Source organism: Rhinolophus sinicus, linkage group LG10 (assembly GCF_036562045.2).
Source record: "Rhinolophus sinicus isolate RSC01 linkage group LG10, ASM3656204v1, whole genome shotgun sequence".
In the NCBI taxonomy this organism is placed as follows: domain Eukaryota; kingdom Metazoa; phylum Chordata; class Mammalia; order Chiroptera; family Rhinolophidae; genus Rhinolophus; species Rhinolophus sinicus.
In genome coordinates this window covers 14,613,144-14,626,809 of record NC_133759.1, presented here as the reverse complement: position 1 = coordinate 14,626,809, position 13,666 = coordinate 14,613,144, and the positions used below count along the sequence as shown (strand labels likewise).

The 13,666-nt window shown below is 43.5% G+C and overlaps 1 protein-coding gene across 3 annotated transcripts in view; it reads left to right on the top strand.

Moving 5' to 3' along the window:
• The window catches only part of MLH1 (mutL homolog 1), a 36,575-nt gene that overhangs the window by 8,507 nt on the left and 14,402 nt on the right, over window positions 1-13,666 (top strand). For all 3 annotated transcript variants that reach the window (XM_019727652.2, XM_074312615.1, XM_074312616.1), the window contains exons 6-13: window positions 474-565; window positions 1,364-1,406; window positions 1,543-1,631; window positions 3,638-3,750; window positions 6,022-6,115; window positions 7,026-7,179; window positions 9,975-10,345; window positions 12,043-12,191. In XM_019727652.2, coding sequence (XP_019583211.2) covers window positions 474-565; window positions 1,364-1,406; window positions 1,543-1,631; window positions 3,638-3,750; window positions 6,022-6,115; window positions 7,026-7,179; window positions 9,975-10,345; window positions 12,043-12,191 — 1,105 coding nt within the window. The remainder of the gene's footprint in view (window positions 1-473; window positions 566-1,363; window positions 1,407-1,542; window positions 1,632-3,637; window positions 3,751-6,021; window positions 6,116-7,025; window positions 7,180-9,974; window positions 10,346-12,042; window positions 12,192-13,666) is intronic.

The window sequence follows — 13,666 nt, the reverse complement described above, 5'->3', positions numbered from 1 at the left end:
GTGCTTTGAAGGGCACGTTAAGAGGGCTCCTGTGCCAGGGGACCGCAGCTGATTTCCAAAAACCCCAAATGATCTCAGAAATTTTGTAATTCTTAGTTTGAAAAGTTATGTTTGAATGCCCTGAGATGTCATAATTGTAAATTTAGGTTTGCCCCACCAAGTCGTGCTGGGCAAGATTGTGCTTTATTTGTTTCCATATTTCTTGTACAAAGTGAAGAGCCTGGCATAAAGATAGCCCCCAGTACCCATTTGAGAAATCAGTGAATGGATGCGGAAGGCAGGAAAAACACCCTTTCTCTCCTTTGTTAAGGCTGCCGTATCTCTCACTCCCTCGCCCCAATTAGTGCTTAGAACCGGCTGTTGATAAATATAGTTGGATTCTCTGCATTAAGACCCAGCTTTACGTGGACAGCTTGGGTCTTTATTTCCACATACTTCTATGAAATTACAAGAAAACTCAATCTTCTGTTCAGGTGGAGGACCTTTTTTACAACATACCCACGAGGAGGAAAGCTTTAAAAAATCCAAGTGAAGAGTATGGGAAGATTTTGGAAGTCGTTGGCAGGTACAGTCCCGAATCTGGGTGTGGGTCTCTGAGATCTCTCGCCAAAGGAATGTGTCCCAGTGCGTGTGAACTGACAGTGGTTGCTGAGCTACCTGGACTCCAGCAGTGCTGGCCCACAAATTGTATCTGGTCAGGGTTTAGTCACTAATTCTGGGAGTTCACTCATGTTCCCAGGAGAGAGCAGTTGGTCTCTGTATCAGTGAGGGTTCTTCGATGACAAGCAAACCAAATTGACTCTGGTTAACTTGAGCCCAAAATAAATCTACTGGAAGGCTAGGGTGACTCACCAAAGAGAAAGAAGCATGGACAGTTGCTCCTGGGGGAGGACAAGAACCAGGGAGGCTTCAGAGATCTAATGCAGTGACCCTGCTCGAGGAAGAGTCAGGGGAGGGTCTGTATTGAGGGTCTCTAAGGGAGAATAAAAAGACTGCAGGGATTGTTACAGCGAGGTTCCCAAGATGTCCTTGAGGTAACCCAGACATTTTGAGTTTGTGAAAATAAAACTGGAGGTAGTTGTATTGAGCTATTGAGTCTAGTTAGCAATCTATAGATGCAAAGTGGAACCCTGTTTTTGGTTTGATTCAACCATATTTTAGCAATGATATCTCCCTGAAGTCTATGCTGGCTTATTTTCCTGAGGGTAAGATATGATAGATGAAGATATTTTTGTTTGCATATATCTTTGTTTATATCACTTAACTCCACCAATTTATGTAACTGAAAGGGGGCTCTGACACGTATTGTGCATTTGGCCGCTCTTTGCTTATTGTTCTGTTTTGTCTTTTTTTTCTTTGTCAGGTATTCAATACACAATTCAGGCATTAGTTTCTCAGTTAAAAAGGTAAGTTATTGATTCATAGGGGGTGGTTATGTATTATAAAAGAAGGATTTTTTATAGTTCTCTTGTGGAGATAAGGTTATGATGTTTCAATTACAACTATGAGACAGTAAGTTGTATTTTCTCTTCTATTTATCAGCAAGGTGAGACAGTAGCTGATGTTAGAACACTGCCCAATGCCACGACTATGGACAACATTCGTTCCATCTTTGGAAATGCTGTTAGCCGGTATGTTGAGAACTTAGATTAAAAAAAATCTTCCACATTCCCTCACGTTATTTTAGATCAGATAGCACCTGCCTTAAGAGTTTGCTTTAATCAAATATGCAGTCTTGTTGTCATGCTTCAGATTTGTTAATCGAGTCATTATTTCATGTCACTGATACTTCTTGGCTTTATGTTATCTCCTAGATGGTCTGGCTATAAGTCAGTGTGTTCTCTCTAGGTCTCTGTCTTCAAAATATTTGTAGTGTAGTAGAATTCTTTCATCCTCCAATGCTCCCTCTTTTCCTTACATTTCCGTTATCATCACTTTAGGATTTCATTTATTATCATTCAACATTTATTAATTGCCTCCCATATTCTAGGCTGTGTGCCAGAAGTTAAGGATGTAAAGACAAATACAGTATTTCCTGTCCCCAAAGACTTCCCTATATGGTGGCAAGCAGATTTATGAGTGTCACCCAATCTTCATTGTCAAGGAAAGCGTAAGAGGGGAAATTGCTTACATTATAGATTCTTCATGGCACTCCCTTCTGCCACTGTTTCCACTACCACCAAAACCACCATGTCTATCAGATTCCTAGGTAAATCTCAGGACTTTACAAAGCCCAAAATGCCTATGTCATCATTTGAAGGGGAGAATACTAAGACCCTTCTATATGCCCGGCAGGTACCAGGTGCTAGGGATACACAGATGATGAGATAGCTTCTGACTTCCCTTTTTCCAATAAACTTAAAAGCAGCAGCAGTAGTCCCAGAACCCAGTTTTCTACTTTGAAGGACAAATTATTATTTGAGCAAAACCAAGTGTCTAACTAGGGAACAGTCAGTCTGCTTTTAATTACCCTTTTCTTACTAATTAAGTGTTACTGAATTAATTGTTTTAAATTGTGCTCCCAGAGCAAGGAGGGAGCTCTTTTATACAGTGAAACTTTTAAGAGCTTCTTGACTAAATTATAAGACTCAGAATTAGTTGTTATGAAATTTCTAGGGACTGTAAGAGATTAGAAATCCCACAGAGCAGCATACCCAAAGCGTATTGCCAGAACACCACCCCTTGAGACATTTTGGAAAGAAAGTGTCTGCTGGTTGATGGTGTATGGGACACACTGCAAGCTGTACCCTCTGCTCAGATACTCAGAGCTCATATTACTGCATGAAAAGCTTCCACCATACATTGGCAAATGCTTACTGAGTACCTGCTGTTTGCTGGGTGCTGGGCTGTGTGGTAGAGATGCATAGTAGGGAATAAAGCAGAAATGATTCTTGCTCTCAGAGGACTCATATTCTAGTTGGAAAGACACGTGAAATAATCATGTCATTCATTGGGATTGTGCTAGGCGCCACAAAGAAAAACTACAAGGCACAATGGGAGAAACTTGGGATGGGGAGGGGTCAGTCAGAGAAGACCCTTTGCAGAAGTAATTCCTGAGGTGTGAGGGGTAAGGAGTTCATTAGCTGATACTGGGAGCTTTGCCTGCTGAGGGACCCGCACTCAGGATGGCCCACAGGCAGAAATGGGTGTGGCTTGTATGAGGATCTCCTTTCACCTGTTAAACTGATCTCTTAAACACACCTTGGGCAGCCCCGTTGCCATAGATTCGTTATAGTAAGGGATTCAGCAGAGATGAGTTTTTTGGGAATCCCATGGTTGGGATATAGTTACTAAGATACACATAAGTTTCAGCAAAATAGTTTCAGAGCTTGGACCTGTCATTATGTCCTAGCAATTAGAGAAGTGCTTGGCATATAGCATTAAGTGCTTGAAAACACTGACTAGGTGGGTAAGTGGATGGATGAATGGATGGATGGACGGACAGACAGATGGTGAGTGGTTGGACAGGGAGATGAACTAATGGGTGGGCCCAGAAGACCTCAACAAACCATCTCTGGGGCCCTCATTTGGCAGTTAGTTTATGGGAAGGAGCTCTGATTTTTCCAACTCTGATTCTTTATAACATTTGAATTTTCCAGTATATTCAAGAGCCTCAAAATTTCTCTTTTCCAACCAGAGAATTGATAGAAGTTGGGTGTGAGGATAAAACGCTAGGCTTCAGAATGAATGGCTACATATCCAATGCAAACTACTCAGTGAAGAAGTGCATCTTCTTACTGTTCATCAACCGTAAGTGAAAAAGAACCAAGTGGGGAAATCTATCCCCCAGGGATTCTGTGGGACCATGGAAAATTCCTAATGCATGCGTTTGATTACACACAGGAACACCTCATGCCAAAATGTGGTTTGATTAGGAGGCATTTATAATTTGGCCTAAGTCTGCTCAGCCCTCTGAGACGCGCTTATTGCTGGCCAACTGCTGTTGCTCTAAGGGAGCCTGCAAAGGGTGCGACAGGCCCCTGGGAGCCAGCATGTCTTTGTCGCCTGCTGGCATCAGAGCCTCTCCAAGCAGGCCCTACGCAGGCCTTCGTTCTCCCCTTAAATGAAGGTCCCATTTCAAATGACACAGCAGGACACAGGGAGAGGGGTACCTTGGGTACAGGCAATGTTATTAAAGGAAAGAAATTGAATGCTAAGCCCCTTGAGTTTTCTTTTTAATGAATGAGAGTTATTTATGATAACAAAGAATAGTACTGAAAATCAGGGAGGAAATTAACTAAATACATTCGGATTTGTCTCAGATTTCTTTCCAGTCTCTATCTCTGGACACTGCTGACATAGTGTTTACATGATTGCTGACTATTAAGCAAATACTATCGTGCGTTCTATTAATACTTCATTTTATTTAATTACATATTATACGGTTTTGAGAGACAGTAACAGGGCAACAACAAATAATCCCAACCACAGTCTGACAGTTTTTCATTATCTATGCAGAAACAAGATGCATCTCTCCATTTGTTCAGTTCTTATCATTTTTATCATATAGATCCTTTACCTTTATTATTTAAAGCAATTCATATATTTTATAATTTTTGTTTTGTTTACTTGCTGTTGGAAATGGTATAGTACCCCCCCTTCCACTTACAGTGCCAACCAACTATAAATGTCCCAAGTTATATATATTTTACAGCAGTTCAAAGCAATATGGAAACAGTGAGGAGAGAGCCAGTATTTTATAGACACACTCTGTTAAACGGATTTACATTAGCAGGGTCTTTCCCTACTTCATTAGAAGGAGTTAAGCCTGATACATAACAAAGCTTGCTTTAGTCAAGGCTCAAAATGTTTTTCATTTGTTTTTTCCTAACCGTAAAGAATAACTGCTTTGTAACACATGTGTTGGCTATAAAACAGACAAAGCAAAGATCAGTAAGTGCCATCGGAGTAGCTCACATCCCTGCTTCTGGTGGGGCTGATTACCATACAGGCTCCGCGTTAACATTAGCTAATCGGGTCCTGATGCCAAGTTTCCAGGAGCCAAGAGAGGTCAGACTCTTGTGCGTGTCGTTCAGTTATCTACACACTCTGCAGACTCACTCAGATAGCAGGGACAAAGAACACTCCTTTGGCATGTCGCAAGTTCAGAAATCTCAGCAGAGGGGCTCCAGCTGTCCTTTTGTCAGATGCCCACACCTGCTCCAGGCCTGTGTGGTCAGGACACGTGGTGTAGAATACAGTGACGTTATTGAGGGGGCTGTTGATGTAGTGAGCACTCAGAGAATAATAGTTTCCCTACTGATAAAATCACAGCCACTCTCCTCATTGGAAATAAAAAGATGTGACCTACCTTGGCTACACCGACACAGGACAGCAGATCGTCAGCAGGTCATCTGTCTGGGGAGAAAGGAAAGCTGTGTTATCTGAAAATAGATCTTCCTCTGATTTTAGTCTTACCTCTCCCAGCTTTTATTGTTTTCCACTCCCGCAAATCTGCCTCATTTCCGAAATTACCTTCAACATACATGCAGATACTTGTACTGCCTGACACGCCTGGACACCTCTTTATCCTTCTTGTCTCAGTTTGGATACCCCACAGCTGGAAGTCCCCGAGCATAGGTAGTTGGTCCTTCCTCTCAACATTTAGCACATACATCTCTCTAGTAATGCTTACCACTTGGAGTTTGAATTAGTTTATTCACCAGCCTATCCTCCCAGCACATGACACATGTGTGTATTTGCAGAATGAAGTCTGAGAGCTGATGTCATACTGCCCACTGCACAGCAAGGGCAAAGGTAGTCCACCCGGGCTGACGGGGGAAGGAAAGTGGGGAGGCAGAATTTACTGCCCAGTCTTGTTTCTGCTACGTGGGCGAGAGGAGAGAGCCCCATACCTGTAGGAAGATGCTGCAGGTAATGGGGACCCTTCCTTCCTGGTAGTCTGATGTGAGTATCACTTCAGAGGCATTCTTCCTGAGGTGATTTCATGGCACGGTACAAGTGTCACCTGTCACCTCACCCCTCAGGACAGTCTTTAACTGGTTACTTCCATTTTTTTAGATCGTCTGGTAGAGTCAACTTCCTTAAGAAAAGCCATTGAAACCGTGTATGCAGCATATTTGCCCAAAAACACACACCCGTTCCTGTACCTCAGGTAATGCAGTACCAGACTCCTCACCTAAGACTCACAAGGAACAGACATTCTATTCTGCTGCCCTTGAAAGAGATGGGCTTGCTAACAGCCTGATCGGAGTGAATCCCGTACAGCACTAGCGAAAGGATAGGTCCTGTCCCTTCTCACAGGTCAAGGGCGCAGTGTGCCTTCATTTGCTCCCTCCTGTAGCAGAATCGCACCCAGAGCCCCCATGTGGTGAAACAAAGGTGAATAACAGCTTGTCCCTGAACCAGGAAGAAACAAACCTGGTAGATAAACTCCTTCCTCCTCCCAAGTCCTCCCCGCGCCCTCTACTGACAAAGGTTCACATTACAAAGCTCTGTTATCACAGAGCAACCAAGGAAAGGTGGAGTTGGAGCTGAGGCAGTAAGTTGATAGCTGGCACAGCCTCTAAACTGACTTTTGTATTGCATTTTAACGATAGAAAGTTTTCTCACATGTATTCTTGTTTTGATCCTCATATAATACTGAAAAATAAGGGGGGGATAGATTCATGGGTACAGATGAGAAAAGTGATGTTGTGACGTTAAGTGACTTACCCTAGTCACATAATAAGAAATTCCACTAGTTCTGGAATGATAATAACAGCTGACATATAATAAATGTGGCAGTTACTTGCAGAGTGCTTTCCATGAATTTAATCCCCACTTTACAAATGAAGAAACTGAGACAAAGAAAGATGATGTAATTTATACATAGTACATAGCTACACAGCTCTTTAAGTAGCAGCAGCAGCTTTTGAATGCAGATCACTCAGGTTTGATCTTGAAGTTCTAACCACTGTGTCATTTTGGCCTCCCCAAGTCTTTTGGCCGCCACGTACAACATGTGTGAATGTTTCCCCCATCACCTGCCATCTGAGGTCATTGTTCTCTTTTTCCCCGGCCAGTTTGGAAATCAGCCCCCAGAACGTGGATGTCAATGTGCACCCCACGAAGCATGAAGTTCACTTCCTGCACGAGGACAGCATCCTGGAGCGAGTGCAGCAGCACATAGAGAGCAAGCTCCTGGGTGCCAACTCCTCCAGGATGTACTTCACCCAGGTGAGGGTGCTGTCCCCCTGCTCTTTCTCTGGTGCCTTTGCCACCTTTAAAATGTAGCCCATCAGACGTGAGAACCCAGGTGTTTGCCTGTTGCTGTAAGGCTCTTTCCAGGTATAACTTTGGTATTTCTTTGAGCACCATTTCCGTCTTTGAACCTAACTGAAGGTATTGTCATGTTATCTGTGGGCCTGGAGTCATAAGGCCTGACTGCTCCCTCTGCCTGCATCTGGGACCTTAGACCGACTTCCTAGGAAGACGAGCTCTCTGAAACACAATGGGGCGCCTCTTCCATGTGTGCTCCTCCCTCGGAGATGTACAGGACGAGGCCGGTCCTACAGGCAGTACACAGGGCACTGTGGAGGGGCTGGGCCCTGGGGACGCAGTGTGGCAGAGGACCTGCCACCCACTGCTGTCCCTGCTTCTGTGGCGTCCTCACAATACCTGCTGCCCCTGCCCACGGCAGGCCACCCCGGCCCGACTGTTTGGCCTTGGAGTCAGCTGCCTGCTCCCAGCTTGTGCCTTGCACTCTGCGGCCCCGGGCCAGTACAGCAAAAGCCCTGGTTTGCAGTGCAGCCATTTGGTATGAAATCAGGAGCCCTGGCGATGCCTGCAGTTTGTTCCAACGCAGGTATATTGGACAAGCTATTTCACTTTTCTGGGCTTTAAAATTACTGGCTGCAAAGTAGTAAATTTCTGCTTCCTAAAACCCACCTGTGGGTATTGCATAGGCAAATGAAGTAAATACATTGCAAGGGTTTTAAATTGTCCACGAGGAAAGGTTTTTTCCTTTTTGAGCAAAGTTGCTATCTTTTATTATTTAATTCTTTATTATTGAATATTTCTAAACACATAAAAGTAGATCACACAACAAATACCCACGTACCTATCACCCAGTTTTAACCATCAACATTTTACCATGTTTGTTTTTTCTCTCCCTCTCCTACTTGGGGGTGAGGAAAGGAGTGTTTTAAAGCATATTCCAGGTATTTATTTTTTACTTAGTACTTTATTATGTATTTAAAAATATTTTTTTATTGTATAACCTAATGTCCTTTTATACCTAATAAAATTAATAGTAATAATATCATTTACTATCCAGTCCACATTCAAATGTCCCAGTTGTCCAGAAACGATCCTTTTATATAGCAGCTTTGTTCAAATGTGTATCCGGTTAAGTTTCTCATTATGTGTGGTTGTTACTCATATGTCTTTTAAATCTTTTTTAAGTGTCTTTGAACTAGAAGTCACCCTACCTACCTTTTTTTGTTGTTCCCGTTGGCTTATTGTAAAGGTTTCCTGTAAAATATTACACATCTCAGATGGGCTGATTGCTTCTTCTTGGTGTCATTTAACTTATTGCAATCCTCCATGTTTTCTATAACCTGGAAATTAGATCTAGAGGCATGATGATATTCAGATTAAAAAAATGTTTTGCGAGAATTCTGGGTAGATGATGCCATGTACTTTCTATCACATCCCAGCAGGAGGTGCATATTTACTTGTTATGTCATTTTGGTGATTCAGCTGGTCACAGCCTGATTCCTTCATTGTGATGATCCCCACTGATACTTAGCTCAATGGTTTCACCATCCGTGGATAGCCATTACCTGCATCAGTCATTTCATTAAGATCGCAAGATTATGATTTTCCGATTGTATCATTTTCTTCTGTGTTAATTAATTCCTCTGTGTAGAATAACTTTTCCTCATTTGTTGGAGCTATGTGGTTTATCCTGAAATACACTTCATGGTAGAAAGTAAGAATAAATGCTGAATTCTGTCCCTTCAGTTATCCATTTGCAAAGGAATGAGTTGGTGTTCTAGCACTGTCCAGTGATGTTTAATGACATTTGCCTTTCTCTTTCTGTCTCTTCCTCACTCTTCCTCCCTCCCCATCTTTTTCTTTTTCTCATTATTTTGTCATAGCTGGTAACAAAGTAATATAATTTAACCAACTATTGTCATTTTTCTTTTTGATGCTCAAATTATCCCATCTAAACCAATGGTAGCCCCTTCAAGCTGATGGTGTTCTTGTCCTTTTGGCCCACTTCCATTAGTCTTTGGTCATTTCTTTGTTTCTGGCATGGCAAGATATTGTCGGTTCACTATGTACTTTCCCAGTCCAAGCCCCGAAATTGGCCACTTCTCCAAGGAGCTCTGATATATTGTAGTGAGGAGTGGTATTTAGAGACCATAATCTGTGACCAGAGGTTCCTCATTGCTACCGGGTGGTCCTTGCTTCTAGGCCTTTCCAGTGGACAGAGCTAAGAAGTATATATATTTAAAAACAAACAGTAGAATGGTGGTTGCCAGGAGCTGGGCAAGAGGGGAGAATGGTGAGCTACTGTTTAGTGGACACAGAGTTTCAGTTTGGGAGGATGAAAAAGTTCTGGAGATGAATGGTGGTGATGGTTGCACAACAGTGTGAATGTACTTAATGCCACAGAAATGTATACTTAAAACTAATCACATGGAAAATTTTGGGTTATGTATATTTTACTACAATAAAAAAATAAAATCCTCTTATGGCAGGAAAAAACTCCAAAAATATGAGAACTTTATGCGAATATTTCCATTTCAAACCAGTTTTAAGATTACAAAGATTTTGCTGAAGTTTTGAATTTTATATTTGTGTATCTTTAATTTTATACTTCAGATTTAGATCAGTTACATAATAATTCTATAATGATGATTTTACCAGGTTCTAGCTTCTTTCTTCAGTACTGCTCCATTTTGGGACCTGGCCTTCTGTACCTCGTATTCTGAATCTTCCCTCTGTCTTCTTTTTTGACACAGACTTTACTGCCAAGTCTTGCTGGCCCCTCTGGGGAGGTGGTTAAATCCTCAACAGGTGTGACCCTCACGTCTGCTTCTGGAAGTGGCAACAAGCTCTATGCCCACCAGATGGTCCGCACAGATTCCCGGGAACAGAAGCTCGATGCCTTTCTGCAGCCTGTGAGCCAGGCCCCATCCTGTCAGCCCCAGGCCATTGGAACAGTGGTTCCAGAGGACAGGACAGACACTTGTAGTACCAAGCAGCAAGATGAGGAAATGCTTGAACTCCCAGCTCCTGCTGAAGTGGCTGCCGAGAATCAGAGTTTGGAAGGGGAGGCGACTTCAGAAACATCAGAGAAGAGAGGGCCTCCTTCTAGCACGGACAACCCCAGGTATGGCCTTTTGGGAAAAGTGCAATTTGCATCCTTTGTTCTTTAATAAAACTGCCTCTGACTTGGACTTCTCATGAACAATTTGCATCTCCTCCCCGCCTGACTCGCCCTCTGCCTCTGATGGAACAGTGCTGTGACCTTGTCCACTCTCGAGAGTCTCGAGAGTCACCCATCACCGTGGCCTTTGCAATACCTTAAATGTCCGTAATTCCAAGCATTAGTTAAAAACACATTGGAAAAAGAATCAGAAGACTTATGCTTTATTTTTAGTAATGAATTTTGATGAAGTCTCAACAGCAGAGGTGGCTAGACAGAGAACTCAAAATATCTGGAGGGTTTTCTTTCATCCTACTTTCACTCTTTTTAGGAAACCGTACTTTCTCAATTCAAATTAGGTATGAAACGCTCTGAAGCACATGAGCTAGTGGTGAGTGAGGCTAGAAAAAGAGGGCAGAATAACAGCAATAATGACTATCATTTAATTTGGGGCATTTGCAATATACAATCTGCAGCTTCTTGAAACACATCGCACTGAATTCCGTAAGGTGGGTATTTGTTATCTCATGTGTTCGGGTGCCTGTACCTGGAGCTCAGGGTGAAGTCCTTTGCCCAAGCTGCACGTCCACCTGGTGGCTGACCTCCATCCACAACCCTGGCACTGATTGGCCATTGGAACTTGGATGATTTAACTCTAGTTTGCTCATTTCTGAGTCAGCCTAGTGAGACGACTTCTAAGGATGTTTTTCCAGAGAATTATAAAGGATGCTAACATTTATTGAGCACCTGCTATGTGCCATATGCTCTACAGACATCTCATTTCATGCTCTCAACAGCCCTGCTGGGAGGTATTACATTTCTGTTGATTGTTTGATGGACTAACACCACAAGCTATTTAACCACACATCAGTCATATCTTTTTAAACCAGAAATCAGATTGTATCACTCCTTTGCTGAAAATCAGTGGCTTCCCATTGCCCTTGGGATAAAAGCCCCGTGCCCTCCCTCCAGCCCACCACCATCCCCTCCCTCGTGGCGCTTTGTTCACACTGCTCCTGTGCGTGACCTGAGGTCACCGAGCTTCTTACCCTGCACTCTCACTGTTCCCTTGGCCTAGGAAGACTCTGGCTTCTTGTCACTGAGGTCTCAACTCAGATGTCGCCTCTTGCCAGAGGCCTTCTTTGTCCATTTGGCCGCACGTTCTGTCTCCCTTCCCCATCATTCTGTTATGTTACCTTGATTTTTTCATTGCATTTGTTGCCACTTAAAACTGTTTTTGACTTCCCCACTAGAAAGGCAGCATCGTGAGGGCAGGCAGCGTGTCTGTCTTGTTCATGGCGGTATGCTGTGGCTATTATGACAATGTCTGATGGGGAGGTAGATGGAGGACTGAAGAATGAGACGGCACAGTCAGCTCACTTGCTCACGGCCCTGCAGCTCTTTGGGGCTGAGCTGGACTCTCAAGGCCTGTGTGCAGTGGCCGGCTGCTGGGAGCTGAGGGCTGTCAGATAAGCAGTGTGCTGGAGGGCAGACTGACCTTACTGGCCTGCCACCAGCACAGGGATCCCTCCCCAGATGTGCAGAGGCAGCTGAGAGCAGCTGCTCCCTTCTCCAAAATGCAGTACACCAAATGTGGCTGACTTGAAAAAAAAAAAGGAAAAGAACAGGGATGATCTGCCAGTTCCTTATCTTCATTGCAGAAAGAGACATCGGGAAGTCTCCGACGTGGAAATGGTGGAAGATGAGTCCCGAAAGGAAATGACAGCAGCTTGTACCCCCCGTAGAAGAATCATTAACCTCACCAGTGTTCTGAGTCTCCAGGAAGAAATTAATGAGCGGGGACATGAGAGTACGTAAGTGCCGAGGCCTGTCAGGGACTCCGAGGGCCGGGACTGCTCATGTCCGGTGTTTGGCAGTGCAGAAAGTGTTCAGGTTAGGAGAGCCGCTGCAGTGTGCTGAGCAGACCTCCCTTCCCTTACTGACCCGCAGCAGCAGCAGCACTTTAAAGACAGTTTTCAACTGGTAGAGAAGGGAAAAATCGTCTCTGGTTTTAATCAGAATTAATCGGTATTCTCATTAAACCAGAGGAGTCGGTATAAAGCAGTCATTTAAATAACCCTCAGTTTGTTTCTTAGCTTAACACAGTGTACTGATCAGCAAAATTCCAATCCTTGGCCTGACTGGGGTGTGCTGTTGCTGAAAGTGCACAGGCTTTGGAGGGCCTTGGGTTCATATCCCGGCACTTCTGCTTCTACTGTGTGACCTCAGACTTGTGACTTGACCTTTCTGTACCTCCATTTGTCCTCATCTGTAAAATTAGGTGAATTTTACCCTTGAAGATTATTGTGCTGATTAGAGATAGCGTGTAAGTAAAACACTTGTTACAGAGTGAGGAATCAGTAGATAACTTTCATATCCTGAAGACAAAGTAAAAATCATTATCATCCTCAGAAACAGTTTTTCAGAGTCCCTGAATGGAGGACTCCATTTTGGTCCCCGTTTCTTCTAAACTAACTGAAAGAGCTAGTTACCTCCTGGGGATGAACTCACCCAGGGATGGGGATGTAGAACAGCCACTCGTCCCTAACAACAATCCTCACCCCACATGAGTCAGCCAGTAAGGCTCCAAGTGTGGACATCACTGCTCCAGGCCCCATAGGGCAGCTCTGCACGTGAGTCCACACAAGTTAGCAAGGGCGTCCCCACTTCTTATCTATAACACAGTTCTTGATTAAAATAAATTTCAACACTGCTATGAAATGTATCTCAAAATGTGACAGCTTGGATTAACTTTTAAAGGAAATGGGGGGCTGAGGAGCAATTTAGTACCTTTCCCACTAATCCTTACTCTTCTAAAACAGATGGTCTGACTCAGTGGCCTTCTCCATTTTCTCTGTCTCAGTCACCACTTGTTTGAACGAATTCAGGAAGGCCTCAATTTGCCTTTTCTTGTTCATTCTCTCTTTTCTTAGCACTCCGGGCCTTTGTCTGCATGTGGGGGAACATATAGGGAGTCTCTACCTTTGGGAAGGGTAGAAACTTCCTGTGGCTAAGGCCCTGCCAGTTGTGGGAGTAGCTGCCAGTTGGCTTCTGATTTTTGTTTCCATGAGGATTTGTTCCGGTTGCTCTTTCCCTCTTTCTGGCTTTCAAGCTGGGAGCTTTTAAAACCATTTAAAATAATATAAGAAAGGTGGGCTATTCCTTGATTTATTTAGCAGTCTTCCTTGCAGTAGTTTTAATGGGCAGACTCCCTCAGATTTGGAATTTACTCAGTTTTCTTTAAGGGTTTGTAGCTGTCATGCAAAGCAGGGTTTTTAAAGTGAA